At 43.2% G+C, this 22,245-nt stretch overlaps 2 protein-coding genes across 7 annotated transcripts in view; one reads left to right on the top strand and one right to left on the bottom strand.

The window, feature by feature from the left end:
* On the top strand, window positions 1–16,798 carry trmt1 (tRNA methyltransferase 1). 4 transcript variants are annotated; one of them, XM_040145537.1, is made up of 16 exons: window positions 1–194; window positions 1,457–1,855; window positions 3,327–3,516; window positions 6,226–6,413; window positions 6,931–7,046; window positions 8,169–8,281; window positions 9,676–9,824; window positions 10,269–10,352; window positions 10,641–10,710; window positions 11,001–11,135; window positions 11,365–11,450; window positions 12,175–12,283; window positions 12,365–12,534; window positions 12,817–12,936; window positions 13,432–13,546; window positions 15,810–16,798. In XM_040145537.1, the coding sequence occupies exons 2-16, from the start codon at window positions 1,470–1,472 to the stop codon at window positions 15,882–15,884; spliced, it is 2,106 nt and encodes a 701-aa protein (XP_040001471.1). In that variant the 5' UTR covers window positions 1–194; window positions 1,457–1,469; the 3' UTR covers window positions 15,885–16,798. The 4 variants fall into 4 exon arrangements, with proteins under 4 accessions (XP_040001471.1, XP_040001474.1, XP_040001473.1 ...); XM_040145540.1 differs by having other exon boundaries at window positions 3–194; window positions 12,458–12,534; XM_040145539.1 differs by lacking the exon at window positions 1–194 and adding an exon at window positions 244–457.
* The window catches only part of man2b1 (mannosidase, alpha, class 2B, member 1), an 11,870-nt gene continuing 6,147 nt past the window's right edge, over window positions 16,523–22,245 (bottom strand). For all 3 annotated transcript variants that reach the window (XM_040145533.1, XM_040145534.1, XM_040145535.1), the window contains exons 16-23: window positions 21,806–21,924; window positions 21,543–21,644; window positions 20,913–21,000; window positions 20,622–20,702; window positions 20,293–20,517; window positions 19,492–19,641; window positions 19,107–19,209; window positions 16,523–17,315 (exon numbers count right to left, since the gene is read on the bottom strand). In XM_040145533.1, coding sequence (XP_040001467.1) covers window positions 17,212–17,315; window positions 19,107–19,209; window positions 19,492–19,641; window positions 20,293–20,517; window positions 20,622–20,702; window positions 20,913–21,000; window positions 21,543–21,644; window positions 21,806–21,924 — 972 coding nt within the window. In that variant the 3' untranslated portion in view covers window positions 16,523–17,211. The remainder of the gene's footprint in view (window positions 17,316–19,106; window positions 19,210–19,491; window positions 19,642–20,292; window positions 20,518–20,621; window positions 20,703–20,912; window positions 21,001–21,542; window positions 21,645–21,805; window positions 21,925–22,245) is intronic.

The raw sequence follows: 22,245 nt of genomic DNA on the forward strand, positions 1-22,245 counted from the left end.
GGCTTGAGGGGCCGCGCGGGCTTCCGTAGCGACGCTCCAAACATGGCCGCTTCCATGTGCTAACGTGAGAGTAGACTGGTAGCCGAGCCTGCACTGCGGCAGCGAGGCGACAGACACCGCACGGCCACCGGCGCCGCTTTTACACGAAAGAACCCCGACCAGAGTCGAAGAGCAGCGTCCGCCTGTTGTCACAGGTAAAAACTGCTAAACGCTGCCCGTTTAGCCTGGCTAGCAAACATGCTAATAACTTTGCTGGTATGATGTGGGCAGCGGCTGCAGAGCTTCGAGGGCAGTTTTCTGTGTTGCCTAAAACGCTTGACGTTAGCTTTCCTGACCTCAGTCAACCCAAAGTAACAAACATTTTTGCTCCAGTGTAAAAGGCTGCCTTGCCGACGGGTCAACTCACTGCTGTTAAATTGAAAGCCACAAAGCTAAAGGTGCCGGGGGTAAGTTAAAGGTACAGTCCAGATAACCTGTGAAAGTCCTGCTCAATCCCTGGGTTGACTCTAGTCCTGAAACGGCTAGTCAGCTAATCGATTAGTCGATGCACCGAACGATAGTCAACAGCACTTTCGATAATCAATAAGTAGTTTTAAGCCATGTATCAATCTCTATCTGTGAGGATTTTCAGCTTTTCTCAGTTGTCCACCAAATATAATGGGGGTTTTGGCTGTTGGTCGGACCCAGTTTAAAGCAATTTCAGACACCACCTTGCTGGGATGAGGGGCATTTGTCAGGTATTTTCTGATGCTCTACACACACAAGTTTAATGGGAGGTGTAGATATTTAAATCACCATTTTTCCTGAGCATTTCAGGGGCTGTTTGTCCACGACAACTGGGCGAACCCCGTCTGTTGAGTTTGCCGTCAGCAAGTGGTTTAAGTTTTAGGTTGTTCAGTCCTCAGAAGAGCCGATGATTTATCCCACGGTCCATGTTACAAACATGAGACCAAGGTCGGGTGATAATTGAGTATAATCATCCTTAATGTCCCACCATATATTCATTTCCTGACAACTCCTTCCTTCAGAATACTTTTCCTCAGGGTCCTCATCGCTAAATAATATCAAACTAACCTGAAGTGACATCTGTCACAGCACGAGCCCTCAAATATTTGAAAATGTGTCTTTTTAAAATGTCATATTTTGTAAAACAGTATAAACAACTAAACACGTTATCATATGATTTAAAATAATTTAATATCGTAATGCATCAATATAACGATTGTTTTGATGATATTTGGAATATTAATATATCCATAGAAGACCAAATAAAAGATTACTTCATTTGTGACCTGTAAAAGCCTCCATGTGAGTTTAAATGTCAGGTTAAGAATAAACAAAGACTTGCATGGGAGTGTGAATCAAATTTCTTCACATTTATGCACTAGTGGTGAGATCTAGATTCTTTCTTTTGACGTTTTGCAGCATTCATGTGTTTTTATTTGTATTTTTCCAGGCACCGTCCCTTTATGCTGGTGCAGTCAGCTCGGCTGTTCCCCCTCATCGTCTCCAATCACCTGCGACCTTCTTGCACCCGTTCTGCCGGACGGGCATTTCAGTGGAGGCTACGCGGTGGTGCTGCCGCTATCAGCAGGGGCCTGAAATCTATGGAGCCCCTAAACGCCTCTCAGGACCCCGAGGTTCCCACCACCAACCCTCCGTCTACGTCTGCTGGATCTTCGGCAGATGTTGTGAGCCCATCCCCCACAGATACAGCCTCTGAAGAAGAGAGGACACCTCCTGTGGGTCTTTTACCAGGGGAGACGGTGGTCAAGGAGGGCAAGGCGGCCATCTTGTTTCCCAATGCAAATGAAGTCTTTTACAACCCAGTCCAGGAGTTTAACAGAGATTTGACGTAAGTATAAACACTAGCTACTTTGGCATCTGCTCTGAAGACTAACCACACACACACACACACACACACACACACACACACCACAGACATGAGTCTCTCCTCAGATTGATGCAATATAAAGTGAATCACCACAGAGAAAGTATCTTTTAGCAGGTCATCAGTTTGGCATGATAAACTGCAGAGACAATTTAAAAAAAATCATTGTCCAGTCAGCATTGTGCCTTCTGAGGACACGCTAGGTAGTTAAACTCATACATACCTACATACCAACATACCTCTGCAAAGTATGGCAATGTTCTAAATGTTGCATTTTAAGAGCAAAGCTTCTGCTGAACATGCGATAAAACAGGGATAATAGTAAATGCTAAATACAGTATAACAGGCTCACAAGTAGAGATGGCAGTTGCACAGCAATATTCTGTATATCCAAAGTGGGCTGACATTAGACAACCGTAGCCATCTACCAGACCACCTGAGCCTATAGTGGCAAAAACCCCCTGAATGTACTGAAATGCGCAAGGGTGCGTTTGCTCATGAGCTCCACTTTCAATTTGTAGGAGGGAGATTGTGTTAGCTCTTCGCTCAATGGTGACATGGTCTTGCTTTAATAATAGAAAATATATAAAAGTGTTTAATCAGTATCGAGATATGCTTCAAAGTAGACACGGTGGAATATATAGTCCTGTCAGGCTTTTGTGCTGGGATGAATTATTTTAAGTGGATCAGATCAGTTAAAGCCAGTTAAATTCATCATGTTGCTGTAGCAACACCTGTGGAGAAAATGCAATCAAATTTTGCAGGAAATCCAGACAAAAATGAATTTTGCCCTCATGCCTCACAGTAATACACGTTGCCAGTGGCAACACGGTGGCGTCATCTGAACCAAAACCCAGTAAGTCGTTTCTTGGCCCCTGGCAAAACTTTTGATCAAGTTTCATCATAGTTTGTTGGGTTGTTTTGGAGATATTCCAGTAACTAGGAAACCACACACAGGACTGAGTCCTTAACCTCACTGGCAGTGGAAAATATTTTCTGTCAGCAGGACGAGACACTTTCGCTTAGTCTCAAATGTATTCATAGAGCCCAACTTTTGCTGAATGCATTCATATTTTTGAATCTGCAGCCGTATTTTACTCTGCTGACCCAGCCTTCCCTGGTTTTTAATTGCTTTATCATTGTTGTGTTTCACACAGTCACTCCGTCGCTCAGTCACAGTGCATCAGTTACTCCACGAGAAAGGGTCAAGTCCGTTCTACAAGATTGTGCAAATCAAGATTTGTAACTTTAGAACGAGATTTGTAATTTTAAACCACTGGCGGAAAGGAGTCACTTGTTATATTTGGAGGAAAACAAATGTCATGAATATTTAGTAAACTGTTTTAATTTTATTTAGTTTTTAGTTTTTATCCTGTTATAATATCTGCAGTCCGTGTTTATATATAAGCAATCGATTTCCTCTTTCCCCCTCTAGATGTGCTGTGATCACAGAGTTTGCCAGAGATCTGCTGGCTCAGCGTGGGGTGAAGGTGGTGGTGCCTGGAGAGAAAGAGAGGGTGGTGGTCTCTCTGTCAGAGGAGCAGAACGAGGCCGATGTGCAGATGGAGGAGAAAAACGGAGCAGAGGAGCCGGCCCTAACCGCGAAAGTGGGGGAGAAATGCGAGGTACGTGGGACCGATTTTTACATTCTGACCGTCATGGAGCAGATTTCATCGCTATGTTTCTCTCGACCATAAAAGTGCCCCTGAATGAATGAATGGATGGACGAATGAATGAATGAACAGATGAATGGACGAACAGATGAATGGACGGACTGATGGACAAATCGACGAACGAACGAACTGATTAATGAATGGAAACAAAATCTTTTTAAATCATTTGTGTGCAGATCGTCCAATTTAGATGAAAATTTGTTTTGTGTGTCTTATTTGTTGTTGACATAACATGCTAGTAGTAAGGAGTCAAAGGGTTGAACACCTCTGGAAATAAAGCTACTATAGTGGCGGTAGTAGCTAATGGGGTCCCAATAAACATGAACAGTCTCCAAAACTCAACATTAAAGAAATTAAAGCCACACATAGTCAGAAAAAGTTACACACATCCAGTTTTGCTGATGCTGTACCACCTGCTGCAGTCCCCTGACTGTGGTTCCGTAGTTTAGAGCAGTACCAGGATTAGTGGTTTAATTTCCACCGGGGCTTCCCGTGCTAAAAATATACACACTGATGCTGCTGGAAAGCAGTTTGGATAAGAGCTTCCAGATAATTTCACACCCTGGTGGTCCCAAGCGGTAGGGAGAGGTTTAATTAGCCCAGTTTGCGACACTTGTTGTGGCTGCTACGTTGAAATAATGTCATCAGTGGTCAGTAAAAACACCCGATACTGAAGTTTCTTCTCCTTAGTCGCTTAGTGAGGTGCCATTGCTGGTCATCCCAATTTTTTTTTTCTGTCTAGAGCACTCACATTTGTAACTGTCAGCTGATTACTGGTCGAAGAGAAAACATTCTGACAGTGACCAGTTGTAAAAATTAGATTTTTGTCGGAATATGCAGCGTCTGAATTACAATAGTAGGAACATTTTCTTTAATATTTTCTGTCACAACACTTGGGATTTAACTTGGCAAAGGAGTTTTTACACACAAATATTACTTTGTTACTGTACCTTTTTAAAAGTGTTTTAATCCATATTTTCATAATAACATCATGGATCAGATGATGGCATATGCAGTCCTGGTTGAAATTCTTGGCATCCCTGAATTTTTAACACAGAATTTAGAATATCTTCAGAAATATATGCAAATTAACCAATTTTGTATAATCGGAAAACATTTAATAGAATTTCCAAGGTTACTGAACAACAACAACAACAAAAAGTGCTTTCACATGGTGAAACAAAAAAATACAGACACAAAATGTATGTGTGACACAATTGTTTTCACCCTTTGGATGAATTTAAATGAGTTCCTCCAAAATTAAAAAATAAGACTCACCTGTGCCTGATTTTTTTGTGTTCATGTGACCTGAATTGATGGTTTTACTGCATAAAAAGGAGCTCATTGTTTCCAGTTTCTTTTTCACAGTGGCGAAGACAAGAGAGCATCAGAAATGCTATTATATAAAAACATTACAATTCCAAAGGCTACGGGGCAATCGCCAAAGATTTTGAAATCCCCGTTTCAACCGTTTGTAATGTTATCAGGAAGTTTCACAGTCAAAAAAATGTTGAGACACTTCCAGGACGTGGTGCTAAGAAGAAAGTCAAGGACAGAAGTCTGCTAAGGTTGATGCAGATTGTGGAAAAAAACACCACACAAGACATATAAAGAGCTTCAGGCCGACCTGGACCGGTCCAGAGTGATGGTTTCAGCCCGTACTGTACGCCACACACTAAACCAAGGGGGGGGCTCCATGGGTGAGGTCCAAGGAGGAAAGACTAGTGTTTGCAAAGTCTTCTGATGAAATCCGAAGAGGCATTTTAGGGCCAAATGTGTTATAGTGTCAGAAAAGTAGGTTTAAGGTGAAGGTCTTGGGTCTTTCAGCAGGAAAACAACCCAAAGCACAAATCCAGCAGCACAGAAGAATGGTTGAAAAGGAAAAGATGGACTGTTTGAAACCGGTCAGCAGTGAGTCCTGACCTAAATCCCATTGAACACCTTTAGAGAGAGAGCTGAAATCCGCCACTGCAAAAAGGAGTCCTGCAAACTTAAAAGAGCTGGAACGAACAGCAATGGAAGAGCAGCAGCAGCAGCAGCAGCAGCAGCAGCTACCGGCAGACGGGTGCGAGAAGGTTCCAGATGGCTACAGGAAACGTCCAGAGGCCGGTGGTGTTGCCAAAGGTTCTGCAACCAAATAGTAGTGAAGGCTGCCAATGACTGTGTCTGGGCTACGTTTTTTGTTGTAATGTTCACTATTATGCAGGTTTTGTTTTTTATTTTGTTTTGTTCAGTAACGTTGGACACGTTTATTAAAATATTCTGATTAGACAAATATGGTTAATTTGGATTTATTTGTGAAGATATTCTATATTCTGCACTAATCCAGATGAAGCAGGCAGCACTAACAGGAAGGTTGAAGTCAGCAACTAGCAGATGGGCACAGAGTATTTATCGGCTGAAGAGCCAGACATTTTTCTCAGGAGTTTGGAGACACCAAAACAGAACTAAAGGGAGAGTTAATCTTGGGATTACATTCATTAAACACAACTCCAGATAAATTATAATGCTGCTCTGTGTCTGCTGGATGTGAAAGTAAGCAGCTGTTTGCTGTATCAGCGTTGTGAGCTGATAATATGGCCGTGTTGTGTTTTGGCCCCCAAGTAGACCAAAAACGAGTTCATGCCGCTTTAATTTAGTTTCCTCGGCCCTTCATTTCAGCTTGGTCTTCGTGTCCTGGAGGGTCTGGCGGCATCGGGTTTGCGCTCGGTGCGTTTTGCTCTGGAAGTCCCGGGCCTGCAGAGCGTCACCGCCAACGACTTCTCCGCCAAGGCTGCGGCCCTGATCGCCAGGAACGCCCAGTACAACGGAGTCAGCCACCTGCTCCAGCCCAGCTGCAGGGACGCCAGGTACGGGGACTCGGCACGTTCGGGGAAATGCCTGTTTGCCGCTGGTCTGCCTCTGCCACTGTTATTTATCTGCTTCACTGATTTGCCGTATGTTTGTTTCTCCCCCTCTTGTATTTATCAAATGTTCATCTCTCATCTTCATTCGTCTTGTTCTGTTCATTCCTCTGCTCCTGGTCTGATCTCCTCCATTCTTGTTTCTTTGTCTTCCTTCTTTTAATGAACTGTTTTGTCCCTTCTCTTTCAGTCATGTCTCTCTTCTCTTTGGCTTGCTCGTCTTCATGCCTCTCTCCGGTCGTCTGTCCTCTTTCTTCTCTGAAGTAATCTGCTATTCTTTGTAAACTGGCCTTGACTCATCTTATTTATGCTCCTCTCTTTCCTTTGTCCTTCTCGGCTCCATTTTTAATTGCTGTTCTATCTTGGGTATTTGCCTTGTTTTCATAGATGTGAATTTGTCTATTATTTCCTTTCATTTCTTCTCACTTTTTTTTCTTTTTTAATCCTTGAAATGTTTTTCCAGTATGCTGATGTATGAGATGCGAGGGAAGAAGGAGCGCTATGACGTCATTGATCTGGATCCCTACGGAAGCCCCGCCTCCTTCCTGGATGCCGCCGTACAGGCCGTCGGTGAAGGAGGTGAGCAGCTCAGTCTGCCGGCCATCTGTCAGTCAGTTTTCGGTTTGAACTTTCTCGTTAACGAGCATTTTGTAGTATCAGTGGGGTTTCCAACTCATATATATATATTTTTTTCGATCATTTTCTTGTGAATATAAAAGGCTGATGTGTCTCAACAAGTGTAGTGCATACAGGAAGAGATAAGCTTTGAGTTGCATAGCTGGAAAAGTTTGTTTGTTTTTTAAGCATTGATATTCCCAACAATTAAGATGACGCTGTCCTGTGAAAAGCATGTACCTCCCAAATGCTAAGTTTTCACGAGCTAAGAAAAACAGGTTGGTAGACGTGAGTGAGACGCTGCAGTGGTTTTCACTGGTGTCACATCTCAGAATTTTCTGAATATTGAAATTCAAAATGTTTGTGCTCAGTCTTTTAATTACACGTGACTGCTTCTAAATATTAGAGGTTCTGGGCTGAAAATCCAGTCGCTGTTGTTGGCTCACCATCCTCCACCAGAGAGTTAAAGTCTCTTTGGCCTCCTCCACTGTGACCTATAGAAATGTTGTCCCCGTTGTGTCTTTATGAAGTTTTAAAAAAAGAAAATACTGGTTGTATTTCTTTATTTTGGTGTCAGATGTGTCATTTTCAAACAATACCATTTTGCACGTGGTTATTTTTTTTTTTGGTAATGTATGTGTGCATTAAAGTTATCCGTTTGCTTTCCCACAGCTTTGAGGAGGTGCATTCCGTTGCATTTAAGTTTTCATTATATTTCAAAAAATTGCCATAAAATCAGCTTGGCAGTTGGATCAGAAGTAGGTCAGATACTGTTTGTGAAATAATCCTTGTTTGGTTTTATCCCGTTTGAGTCTCAGAATGAGTCTGCTCCATATGGGACAAAACAGACAGCGATGTTTAGTCTCGAAAGCTGACTTGACACTGACTGAAATGTCCTGATTTGGAAAAACTTCTCCCATGTTTTGCAACTAGAGGGTTAAAGCAAACATCACGAGTTTCTTTGCTGTACTGTTCGACCGCGGCGTGAGAGGATGTTTTTTTTTTTTAAATACTTCGCATTCTCTTTTGTCCTCTTTGCCGACTCCGTCTCACTCTCCCTGTCCCTGTGTTTCTCTCCCCTCTTAGGCCTGTTGTGTGTAACATGTACAGACATGGCGGTGATGGCGGGAAACAGTGGCGAGACCTGCTACAGCAAATACGGTTCAGTCTCCATCAAATCCAAATACTGCCATGAAATGGTGAGGACACAGATTCCCACACAGTACGCGGACAGACATGTCCCCATGTGTGCTCTGATACTGATCTTAATCCTTTTGTGCATGAGTGTGTACACTATGTGTTTTAGTCCAACACAAACAATGTTGTCATGAATTCTGGCCGGAGGCTACAAGTTAGTGAACTTGTTTTTGTGTGTGTGTGTGTGTGTGTGTGTGTGTGTGTGTGTGTGTGTGTGTGTGTGTGTGTGTGTGTGTGTGTGTGTGTGTGTGTGTGTGTGTGTGTGTGTGCAACAGAAGTCCTATATAGAGAATTCATTTCCAAATATAAATATATTAATTGGCTCTAGCTGAAGAAATTATGACTATAAGTTGTATAAAAGCGCAGGGTATGTTTTCATGAAAATCTTAATGATTTTATAAAGTTTAAATTTGAAGTTTTCCAACCCTGGCGCCCCCCAGTGGTAGTAACAAAAAAAAAAAAGACACTGTAGCAGACAGAAAAAAAACCGCCCCAGGGAGACAAAGCTACAGTGGAGCAGCATAAATCAACGTACAAACAGCATCAGTTTTCATCGGGATTGTTTAGTTTTTCCACAAACAAAAGCTTTTTCCATAGAATAAAGATGCTTTAATCACACGCACAGTGGCTTTAGGGGATTTCTCTGTGGTCTGTAGGAATAAACCGATGGACGGTAAAGCCTCTTGATGTGCTGTTGTCTCTCCGTTTGGTCAACTTTGCATCGAGAACAGACCAGTTGACCAAAAAATTTCTGCAACAGCTGGAGTAAAGGGTTATGGATTATTGTGTCAGAACTAAGTCTGAGAAAACTGTAGTTTATTCATTCGGTTTTCATGAACTTTCCTACACCCCTGTCTTTTTTTGAAATATATTTTTAGGTGTATGTGTGCATTTCCTTTCGTTCTCATTGAAAACAGACATGACAGACATCATGATATGTGGAAGGGGGAAGTACACACGTGACAGTAATTTAAACAACAGTTTAATAGTAATTTAAACTAAAAAAAATCTGTTTTTAAAGTTTGCCATGTTTTATTCCTCTCAAATAAATAGTTTAATGTTCGTGGACACTGAAGATGTTTGTGATAATTATTACTGGTAGATAAATCACTGTGTTTTTAACAGCAATGTTTTTTATTTGGAATAATTCATTAATACAATGTGAAGCTTTAGTAGGAGAAGAAAGGATTTTATGGATACAGGCAGTAGCAGTCAAATAAGCTTCTTCTTCGAAACATGGGGCAGAGAGACGTTGCTTCGCCTCACGTATCCCACTGATTTTAGTTTATAGCTCATTTAGCCTTGCAAATGGTGCAAGGAAATGAGACTTTCCGGGATGTTTCACAGAGTTTCACATCAAAAAGAGTGCGCGCGTCTCTTTCTTTGTTCCCTCCAGGCTCTTCGTATCATCCTCCACAGTCTGGACCAGAGGGCGGGGGTGTACCAGCGATACATCCAGCCCCTGCTGTCCGTCAGCGTCGACTTTTACATTCGAGTCTTTGTGCGTGTCTTCACAGGACAGGCTACAGTCAAAAACTCAGCCAGGTGCTCGCTCGCTCGCAGACACACACACACACACACACACGGATGCATATTCTGTCTTCTGACAAAGGCAGATATATGATGAAAGATGAATGATCCTGAAACTAGGTCACCGCAGCAACAAATGCTAAAAGTAATGGCAGCGGCAGGACTTGGTGAGATAAGGGGAAAAAAGAAAAGAAATGAAATTTCATAGAAAATAGGGGAACGTATAAAAAAAATGTAATGTTGAGTTTCTAGGTGAATTGATGTGCTGTTAACATGCCTGTATTCGTGTGAACAGCTAGTGCAGGTGCACGTATGCGCACACACTAGCTGTCCCACGGGGTGCACGCACGCACTCACGTCACATGTGGCAAATACGCTCAACACATACAAAAAACAAAAACCAGTGTTTAGTTTTCACATTCTGCCTTTTTTTCCTCCCCCTCTGTTGCGTCACCACAGTAAACAGGCTCTGGTCTACAACTGCGTCGGCTGCGGGTCTTTCCACTTACAGAGAATGGGCAGGAGAACGAGCAATGGAAAAAAGTAAGGCAGCACACACCGTTACGACTGCGTCTCACGATGTTTCGCGCGTGCGGGTACAAATACAAGGCCCCGTCGCCACCAGGCGAGGAGCTGTAGATTCACCCGTTTGGTGGAAAATCAAAGGAAAATTTCAGCCGTGGACGCTTCACTGCGAAATGTGCGAGAGTTTTTCTAAATAATGTTGTGAAAGTCTTTTTTTTGTTTTTTGTTTTTAATGTCATGTGTCCTTGTTGCATGTGCTTCTTCCTGACCGTGTGTGTGGTAAACCTGAATGTTACACGATGTCAGTATGAAGTATTCTGCTGCCACTGGACCCCCCGTCGGACCAGAGTGTGACCACTGTGGACAGAGACATCAGGTCACACACACACACACACTAAGGCAGTAACAAAAACTGACACTCATTGGTGTTCAACTCATATGCATCGTATTAATAGGTATAACTATAGTTCTATACAAGTGTTTTAAAGTTCCTTAGTGGGTTTAAATTCACTGCTTACACCTGGATTTGCTGCTTCTGCTCCCAGATGATACGATCTCAGGAAGCCTTTTGCTTCCCGAACCCGCTGTGCTTGTTTATGGTTATTGCTGTGCAAACACACGTGCACCCGATGCACCGGCTGAGGCCTGTGTCTGTCCTGTCTGCAGCTGGGTGGTCCTATCTGGGCGGAGCCCATCCACGACTTGGCGTTTGTCCAAAAGGTTTTGTCTGCCGTGTCTGGGAACCCGTCCCGATTTGGAACATCCAAACGCATCCAGGGGGTGCTCAGCATGGTGACTGAGGTATTTTATTTACCTTTTTTTTTTTTTTTTTTTTTATATAGACTCGTTAGGGGACTTGTCGTCATCTTGCGCTAATGTCGTGTGGATGCGGCCAGTTGCGACAGGTGACTTTAAATTGTGTGAAGAACACACAGATTCTTTTTAAAAGTATGAAAATGACCCTCCTGACTGGTGACTTCGGTGGCCACATCCTGCCGTTATCAGCTCTTACGTGCGGTGTTTGTTTCAGGAGTTGGAAGACGTGCCTCTTTATTGCACTGTGGACAGTCTGAGCAGCACGATACACTGCAATACTCCACCCCTGCTCCAGTTTAGGTAAACACGTGTCTCACACACACAAAAATAAGCATGCAGTGTATTATATTGCTTTTTTTTTTTTTTTTTGAGACCGTGACTGTAACTGGAAAACAAGTATGAAATAAAGAAATCTGGTCAAAGTACGTGAACGAATGTTAGGAGGCTCGGCACCTAGCTAACCTGGATTATAGAGCCTGGATTATTTAATACGTTTTCGAAGCTTCACTCATCCATATTTTTATATGAACAGTGGAGTTTGTGGTGTCGGACCCACAACTCGTTAGTCACTCTCAGCTCCGCGGAGCATTTTAGCCTCTTTTAGCTCATATTTTTGGCCGGTCCCCTGGTTTCCCGAATTCGGAATCACTGTTTACATCTTATATTTATTTCAGCAATTCAAGTAACAGGAACCAAGTTGTGTGGTTTTTTTTTTTTTTCTTTTCTTTTGGTTGTTCTCCTGTCATCAAGCAGGTAGAAAAAAAATTCCCTCAGTTTTAAGATTTGGTGAACGACTTGAATAAGCAGACCCAACTTCTTGGGACCAGATTAATTTCTTTCAGTGAGTTTCAACATTTTTACAGGTTTCACTCTATTCCAGTTTTTTTTTTTTTTCCCTCGGAGAAGCTTTGTCTTGTCTTTGAGAGATATTTGTAAATTAATCTGCTGTTGTACCGACACCTGTCAGCACCGTGCAGCATACAGCTGGGTTTTAGCTAGGTTTTCTCTCCCTCTCCCTCTGCAGGTCTGCCCTTCTGCATGCCGGTCACAGGGTTTCCCTCTCTCATGCCTGTAAGAACGCCATCAAGACAGACGCTCCTCCTGGGGCCATCTGGGACATCATGCGATGCTGGGTGAGCACGGCTGGTCTACTAAATGAATAAGTAAAAACGCACCCGGAGCTATTTTTAATCATTCCGAACTCCCTGGTGAAGGTTTCCTCGACCTCCCAGAATTCACAGGCTCCTGAATCACATAATGCACAATCCTTACTTACACACGTATGTTTGACTGGTCGTGTGCCACAGGAGAAGGCTAATCCTGTGAAGAGGGAGAAGCTGTCCCAGACTAGCCCTGCCTTTAAGATCCTCTCCACTGAGCCCAGGTGAGACCTCATCCTGGACTTGAACTCGTTTATCAATGACCTTTCAGTAGGCCGATAATATCGACGCAATGCCCAAGGGCGACGCTTGTTGAGATGGTGGATGATTTGTTTTATAGGAAGCATAAGGTCGAGGCAAACCTGTAATACTAATTTTCTCTGTAACAAAAACAAAACAAAACACATGGTTTATTTGCATTTGTTTCTCACAAGAACACAGTCGGCACAACCTTAACATGTACTTAGCTAACATCTTCGTGCTGGATTGCGTGTCTGTGTTTGTAGCCTGGAGGCTTGTTTCACCGTGAGGGAGGACGCCAACCCTCAGTCCCGTAAACGCCACCTGACCCGGTTCCAGGAGAACCCTCAGGCGTTCTGGGGGCCCAAAGCTCGCGCCAAAGCCAGGTAACCAGCACAGCGGGACGCACGCGCGCACACTGACGGACTAACAAACAACAAGCAGTCACAGTTTTGACGAGGGTCCAAGACGCGATACGGTTTTCTTTAATGCGTTGAAATGGGACTGCAAATTAGCCCGACACTTTGATCGAGAGAGACTTTAAAAGTCTGGATCATTTCAAATTCAAATAAATTGTGCTCGAAATCATCACATTTTAGACGTCAACCTGAAGTTAGTGAGGAAAAAGTTGTATTTCACAATTTCCAAATACTTGCATGAACCTGAGTACACGTAGAATTAAATTCAAAGATACTTTAACGGCTTTTTTGGGGACTTGTACTTCTTGAAACTACTGGTCGTCGTCCTTTTTGGAAAATGAAGCTGTGAATTCAGAATCAACACCAGCCCCTTCACCTTCCACTTTGATTTGCTCCTTTGCAACAATCCCCCCCAAAAAAAAAAAAAAAAAATCCATCTCTTAACTGTGGTCTCTCCTCCAGCGGTAGCATCTCTACCGACCTGCAGGACAAGAGGAAGAAGTTCCAGAACAAGAGGAAGAACCAGATCACAGACTCTGCTCAGCTGAAAAACTTCCCCTGCAAGAGGTTCAGACAGGTCAGTTCCCCTACAGACAAAAAAAAGCCAATGACGGATTAAATAATATTCAACCTCTAAAAATGAAGAGATTTATGATCCGAATTGAAGATATTATTTTCATGCATTTACACTCATACAGTCAGCTCACAACAAAGGTAAAAGCAGCTGCAGTTGGTTCATTGGAAAGATTTTTTTAAAATATCTTTGAAACAAGGAGGACTTAACAAAAACGATTAACTGCATATTGACCCTCTTACATGTGTGGACTCCAGTAAGTTAAAGCTACCTGCTCATTACTGTGCTGGTGTTCAGCATCTGTCAGTCCCAAAAAGTGGGCGGCACTGCTGGTCGTGTCTTTTGTCCATTTTTTTTTTTTCCCTCCCCGATGAAGTGTCTGTAGGTGGAACTCTCGGTTAATTCGTGGCAGCTTCTGCTGAAATGTGAAACACTTTTCTTCCTCTGTAACAAAGGCTATTTTGTTTGGGCGGACCAAACAATTTCGCTTTTTTTTTTTTTTTTTCTTTTCTTCCTTTTGTTTCTTAGAAAAGCTGCTTTCTCCTGGAAAACACCCACCTGGCCCTTTTCTTTTCCTAGAACAGCAGTGGAAGACGCATGAATAATTTATCTGCGGCTTTATACCAGAAATGATCCAGTCACTTTTGTGCTGCGAGATAAAGCCGTCCTAATGCCTGAAGACACACTTATTTTAACACAAACCCCAATGACACCAAAGTTCATTAATGATTTATGAATAATTCAGAAGTCCTCAATGCCATCATAGGAAGAAGAAAAAAAAAAAAAAAAATCATCTCCCCACCTGCTGCAGTGTTGAGAGCCGCTTTCATGAATTGACTGCGGGTTGAATCAATATTATTTCATACATCAGTGATGAAAATGTTGTGGGAGAAACGCACAAGCTGGTCCAAGTTGTGGCAACGGGAGACGGCCATGTTCTTGGTTGAATTTCGGTGATTTGTTCCACTCAAATGAAGAAGAAGAGTCGAGAGGGAACGAAACGTTTGCATCTCCTCTTATTACTTTTGCTCTTGATGATGTTATATCCTTGAAAAGCCTGAAATATTACAAGTTTGTTACCAACTTTAAAGCTGCATGAATCAATATCTTCCTATGAACAACGGGTCCGATTACTACGTGGAATATGAAAGGGGACGCTCGTAGTCACGAACACCTTCATGGTTCTGTTTCACTTTCATCAGCATCATCTTCAGGTGCAGCGTCTGTCCTAAGAGGAAAAAAAAGCTCCTACAACCGACCGTCCGCTACCTGCCAAGCAACAAACTGAAGACTAAGTTAGCAACTACCTGGTGAACTTAGTGGAGCATTTAGAGGGTGTTGGTTTTTTTTTTTTCCGGTGGAGTTGGTGGGAACCAAAACAGTGCTGAAAGGCGGACATAAGTTCGCTGCGTGAACAACAACCGTGACTCCAAATGAGAGCCAGGTGTTGCTCCGTGTCTGCTGGATGTGTAAATAGGCAACTGTTTGCTCAGACTCATGGATCCTTAGGGACTTTATAAGGCCGTAATATGTCAGTCATGAGTGCAGTGTTCCGCTTGCTGTGGAGTTCTGCTCCCACGAAGCCAAAAGAAAAAAAGCTATTTTATTTTTTTAACCATATAAAGGCAGTTACATACTTAACGTAACAACTTATGTTCCACTTGCTATTTCACATTGTGTAGAATCTTTGCATAGTATCCTTTTATAGTTGCACAACTTTTGGTGTTTTTTTTTGTTGTTTTTTTTTAAATTGTACATTCAATACCAGGTATTGTTTTTTTTTTTTTTTTTTCAAATGATACAGGGATTGTGATCATTCGTCAGGATTTTCAGAGAATAATTAATTGGCTGCACGCAACGGCCGGGCAGATGAATAGTAACGCGGTGGTTTCTGTTCCAGCGGTTTACTTCGGCTGATTGAGTTGGTGCAGGTTGAGGATCAACTCAGCGCCTCACGTGCTTTATGATAAGCCTTGAACAAAGAAGTCCCACCGAACTAAAGGCAGACAATTAACTTAAATACTAATTACACTTGTAAAGTCTTCATGTCCTGGATGGGGAATGAAACACCAGGCACATTCTGGTGAATTAGTCTCCATCAGCTGCTTTGGCGAGTCGCCACTCGCTGTTGGTGTTCTGCCAGATGAACTGAGCAGTTCCACCAGACGCAGCCAAAATGTTCCTCTGGGTGTTTTAGACATTGTAATAAGATGTATACAGGCCTGTTATCATCTATGTTATCGTTGTCTTTTTTTTTTTTTTTCAGGGGACATGTACACATGGAGACAAATGCTGCTACTCCCATGGCCTGGAGCAGACAAAAGAAGAGGAAATGGAATGATTCCACCATGTTCTCCTAAACCAGTTGTGTGGTGTTTTTGTTTTTTTTTTTCTTCCATTTTTTAAAAATAATTTTATGTCTGGAGTTTGAATGGCCTTAGGGCAGCCTGGATAAAGTGAGCATGATGCGCTGCAGTCAGGTTTGAGGACAAGAACCTAATATACAGAACATATCCATCATTCAGTTTTATGCCAGAGGTGTTTGCGTTAGCGTCAATTTTTTTTATTTTTTATTATTATGCCGTCGCCAACGCGTATTACGTACCAATAAAGTCCCCGCTAAGACTTTAAACGTTTCTTTGTCCTCTTTACGGGTCATTCGGGTGTGTTTGTTTGGTCATCAGTTTTTTAACAGTCACTGGATTCACACAGTCGGGCTGTGAGCGCGTGCCTCAGGTGGGTTGCTCAGTCGTAGCGAAGGGTCGAAATGTCTTAGCATAAAAATGTTCCCGTCCCCGTGGCACAAATGCTGCATGTCGCAGTCGATGGTGACTGAGGAGATCCCAGCTTCTTTTTGAAAACACGTGTCTCAAGCCAACGGCGCAACATCTGCTCAACATCCAAATTAAGAGCGAAACCTGCCTCAGCCTGTTTGTGACTGTGCACAGCATCTGTGACATTAACGCGCAAGTAACACAGTAAGAATGACAGAATTTATTATGAGCTTTGTGGTGATCAGTATAAAATCATTTTCAAAGTATATATACAAACACACAGGCAGAAATAGACAAGTTACACTTATTGCACTCAGGCAGGCAGGCAGTACGTGTCGGCACCAGTTTCTCGAGAGAAAATATCTGAACAGGGAATTGGGTTTCTGTGTGGTTGGAAGTGAATGTGTCAGTTTTGGAGGGATATGGCTGTATTTTCTCGTTGATTTTTGATGTGTCTGCAGTTTAAAAAAAAAAAAAAAAAGGCAGCTTCAGCAAATGAGAAACGTGCTCAGACATTCGGTGTCACTAAGTGTCATGGCTTAGGTTTTCAAAAACATCTCAACATCCGGTTCATTTCTTCGTAAAAGGAGAACAAATCTCGACGTGTTCCCGGAACCCCCGCCCAGGTGGATCTGATCTAGCGTCGTGGTCAGTGTCGTCTGTCCCTGCGTTCAAAATCGAGCCGTGCCCACACCACCTCTCATTTGTTTGTATAGAGAAATCCTTTTCATCCTTTTCATCCTTTCTCAAGTGTCTGCACAATTTCTAGCTGGGTGTAAAGAAAGTCCCCGCTCGGTCGAATCAAACCCAAGCAAGAGGCCACAGGAACTTCATTGGATTGAAATTGTATCGATTATTCCCGTCTTCTGGTAAAAATTCGAAGCGTGTGATTGGCTATCTGAGGCTGACTTTGAGCAGGAAGGTTCGGATCTCCATTGGCCTCAAGGTCACCTCCCATGTGGAGGGGTCTTTGGACATCTTCAGCGGGGGCTTCTTATCTGAAAGGGAAGAAAAGCTTGTTTAAAAAAAAAAAAAAAGACGACCATAAAACAAACATTATTCCTAAAAATATCCAGTACTGGGCTCAGTTTGTTAGCTTTTTTTCATAAAACTAACAGTATTATGGCCAAGGGTCAAAGTTCCCTCACAAAAAAAAACAACCAAAACTTAATAGCTATAGTTAGGAGGCACAGTTCGTCTGTTTTAACTTGACAAAATGAGTCTTGTTAAGCCACTAAAACACCCTGTAGTTTACTAATAAAGCTATGAACCATAACAATGCATTTATGACTCATTATTTTACACTGCCTGCTTAATTAGTCCCTGCGGGGAAAGAGTCTTTACGGTTAAGTTGACTGTAGTGGAGCAGTGATTACCCCCCTCGAAGAATTAAAAGGCAATGCGCAATGGATTTCTGTGTTCACCACCCTCCTCCACTCTGCAACTCAAACGGAACACGACCCTCGAACCTTCAGCCGGGTGGGTCCGTCAGTGACCGGCAGGAAGCCGGTGAAGCGCCAGAGTGCCGACGGATGAGACAAGGTCACCCACATTTTGGGTGAGTGCCGACTTATTTACAAAGAACAGATTATATTTTGGTCTCTTTCGCTCCGGCCAAAAACCGTAAATCTGCTGGAATCATTTGTGTATTTGCTCTGCTAGCGAGGGGAGTTTAAGATGAGGGTGATCGTTGAGCACAGTGGGAGTGTTCAACAACCGCTGGCCAGATCGTGATAAAGTTTACTGTTGACATTTGTCATCACCGGAGGATAGAACCCAATTTTTCCAGTTCAAAAGTCCACTGATCGAGCCTTCACTGCCAAAATTTCCACTTTTACACAAGAAACCTCAAATGGGTGAATGTTAAAAAATTCTACCAAGCGCATTCATGCTTCCCAGAGGACAAACCCTTTCCATTTTGGACAGAGCTTTTCTCCAGTGCCACATACAGGCCAAATAATACAGACCAAATGGTCTAATAGTCTTATTGGTAGATTGGCGGAGGAAGAATGCTTTTAAATCTATCATCCTCTTGTATTATATAGTGCTAGAAAAGCTGCAGCCGCTCATGTATGTTTTCTCTGCCGTTGAACGTGGTTTCTTGCCGGGAGCGGGTGGTGGTGATAACGGTCGCTCGCCAAGAGCTTCAGCCATTGCTGCATGTGCGAGACAAGAAGTTATAATACGCCCTCTGGGCGCTACAGTGACTCGCTATCGGAAAGGGCAGAGATGGGGCCGGCTAGCTGGTTAGCATGCTAACTGCACTAGAAGAATTGCAGTGATAGAATTAAAAACAAAACGAAACAAGAATTAAGATTGTTGTTGCTTTCCACCGCTGGAGGCAGCTCTTGGAGAGTAAAGGGATAAAGTTTGATGCTGAAATGCTGAAATTTTCTAGTAAACAAGTAAACAGCTGTTAATGCTAACGTTAGCTATGTAGCAATAGCAAAACTTACGTATAGCAACTTTAAACTTTTACTTTTTTTGTTTTTTGCATAATTGTATAATTATTGTACGATGACATGTTAATGACCAAAAAAATATTGACCATTTTTACCCAACTCTCTTTGTGGTGCTCTATAACTACATCTACGCTTCAGCTGTGTGTGTCTGTGTGTCTGTCTGTGTGTCTGTCTGTCTGTGTACTCAGAGAATTAGCGTGAGTCAGTCTTGTTGTTAGGTCTGGTCCAGAATCCGGGATTATCTGTGCTCGCATGCTCCTCCGGACAAACGTTAATGTCAGCATGTTCAAAGCCTTCGTGATCAAGTTAATGACAGCTTGTGGGTACCTGTCTGTGGCGTCCAGTCAAAACGTATCATCTCGTCTTTCCACTGATTGGCCGACAGGTTCAGCTCGGACACGCCAAGCACCTCCAGAGTGGAAAACAGCTTCTACACGGACAGAAGAGACAGGTCGACAGAATTATAGTCAAAATAGTAATTATTTAGATTTCATTGTATTTACTCTACTTTGTTTTATTTTACTTAACAGGTTAATTATCCATCTATAAAATGTCCACACCACATGAAGAAGCAAAATACAGGCAAATCTTATTTTTTTAAGCTTAAGACAAGAAAAGTTTGGGTTTAATTAAACTTTCTGGCGATCTACTTCCATTCATTAATAAGCTATTGCTCAGTAATAATTGTCGGGCGGGTTTTTCGCCGTCTGACCTGCAGGTTGACGGTGACTGGTTGCGAGTTCACTTTGCTCTCCCAGCTCTGGAACTGATGCTCCAGTCTCAGCAGCACCGAGTCCTTGTCCCACTGTGTCAGTGTCAGGAGGTGGACTGCAGAAGGCAGTGCGGCCTGAAGACCTGAGAACTACAGACACACAGACAGCTGCCGTTACTCTATTCATACATTCGACCGCATAAAAACTGAACGTGCCTCACAGCAGCCTGGTCGTTTTTGATTGGACCAGTGTGAGCTGCCTTACATGGACTGCGGGATATAGTTTGGTAATATTTGTTCTATATTGACTACTAATTTTCTCCATAATGACTAGAAAGAGCAGAATGTATCTCTAATTACAGGCTCTATCTGACCTAGAAGAGTTAAAGGCTACAACCGACTAAAATTTTCATTATTAATTAATCTACTACTAATTTTTTTGATAAAAAGATTAATTGTTTCTTTATAAAATGCCAGAAATTAATGGACAAATACCCCTTTATAATTTCCCAGAACTCAAGGTGACATATTCAGTTTACTGTCATATGAAAAAGAAAAGCTTTTGAGCAGCTAAAACCAGGGAATATTTGGTATTTTTGCATAGAAATTTTTAAAAGTAATCAATTATAAAGTTTATAGCCAATTAATTTTGTCTCTAATAAATTAATCGAGTGATTGTTTTAGTTCTTGGAGTTTGCAGTCTACATTGCTGTTTTCACATTTTTTTGCTTGCTTTTTTTAAAAATTTGAGTCATTATTTGAATATAAGACACCACAAAACACACACACACACACACACACCTCCAGTCGAGTGTTTGGGCTCAGATCCCCATTCGTGAACGTCAGCAGCGGCTGCAGCACCACCCCCTGTGCCAGGGGTCGGTGCGCGTCGGCGGCGGCGGGCGGGCGGTCGAGGGAGAGCAGGAGGCGGCCGCGGACCACCAGCCCCTCCGGGAAGACGCCGGAGGTCTCGTTGAGAGGCTCGCCAACGCCGCGAACGTCGTCGTACAACAGCCGGCGGTGGAGCTGAGGGGGGAAGAGGGTGGGGGTTCAGAGCGTGAGTGTGTGTGTTTATGTGTTGGAGCAATTCCCACGTTGACAGTCGCGGGCTATGAGCGTCTCCGTCTCACCATGATCTCCAGGGAGCCGTTGTGGATGCTCCCGCCCCCCTGAGAGCGATCGGTCACCACAGTGAGTTGGTCCACGTCATCCTGAAAACCATGTACACGAGGAGGAGGGAGAGACCAGCAAAAAGTAAACAAGACACAAACAAACAGGTGAACACGCAAAATCTTTCATTAGAAATCCAAATAGTAAAACTCATAGTTGAAAGCTTTTACTTGGAGTAGAAAGTAGTTCCTCTAAATTTTACATTATTGCAGAATAACAGTGTATCTTTCAGCGTACACACACACGCACACCTTGATGAATGCACGGGAGTTGATGGGGTAATAGTTTCCAGCAATGGGCTCCGACTGCTTCAGGTGCCATGTGGGCCGGAAGTCTTTCCTGTGGGGAAAAAACACACACACACACACACTCACAGTCACTACCTGAGTTTGTGAGTTCAGGGAAAGCACAGTTTCAGTCCGATTCAGGCGCGCTCTGCCCGATGGACAGCCGGTGCCGGAACAATCTTAATCCAGCACCGTGTTCCGTGTGAAGAGCGACATGTTCCTCGTGTAACCCCGACCGTTTCTAGAATGCATTTTCCGGGAGAAACTGAAAATATGTTGTCGTGAGGCTGATGGCTTCACTGCTGGTATCAAAACAATGTCACGAGAATTAAGAAAACTGTTCAAAAAAACAAAAACTTTTTTCACTTGATGGGCAGATTTTTAAGTGGGCCAACTCGGTTTAAAACGCCGAGTCGTTGGGTTTGAGTGACAGTTTTGGACCGCGCTCCCAGACGTTGGGGGAAACGCGGCAAATCCATCCTATCCGACGACTTAAGCCGACAAGCCAGTTGAACCTTCACATCGGCGGTGCAGATTTTTACAGAGTTACTAGGGTGAGGTTGTTAAACTCCGGCCTGTAGGCAGCCAGCTTACTTTCTCTGCAGCACCTCTCTGCCGTTGGAGTCGGTGTAGAAGATTTCTGAGGTTCTGATGCTGGTGTCTAGACGTGTGATTACCTCCTTCCCCAGGTTGTCGCTGATTGGGAGAGAAGACAGAGAGAGTGGTTTCAGTCATGAACACAACACAAGGGTCAACGACGCGATGAAACCAACGTCTAGAACACGTATGTGCTGCCGTTTCTATTGGCATGTCTGCCGCGACGCCGTGCGGCGACGCCGTGGTAAGCACACGCTCACTGTATGGGCAGCGGTCCGACCGTCCACTCCAGCTCCAGAGCTCTGCTGTCTGTGTAGAGACGAACCACCTGAGACACCCAGGGGGAAAACCGCTGCCTCACCTCCTGCACCGCCGAGGTCTGCAGTAGAAATGGATAAGAATTATTGCACTTAACACTGAAAATGTTTCCGTTATTTCGCCACTAAACAAAAAACAAACAAATCTGAAGACTAGACAGACAGACAACAGAACGCTCGACATTTTTAGGCACATTTTAGAAAGTCTGTCGGGTTTGGACGTATTTAAGGAATGACATCTCTGACAGGCTGGTGCCCAATTATTACATGTGGAATCCCAGTAGCCTGGCATCTCGCGTGTCACGTCTGATACACACAGACGCGGCACAGCAGCCCGATGTCAAAATGAAGATGTATAATTAACTCAATTAGTCGTCGTCTTT

Source organism: Xiphias gladius, chromosome 15 (genome assembly GCF_016859285.1).
Source record: "Xiphias gladius isolate SHS-SW01 ecotype Sanya breed wild chromosome 15, ASM1685928v1, whole genome shotgun sequence".
Classification (NCBI taxonomy): Eukaryota; Metazoa; Chordata; class Actinopteri; order Istiophoriformes; family Xiphiidae; genus Xiphias; species Xiphias gladius.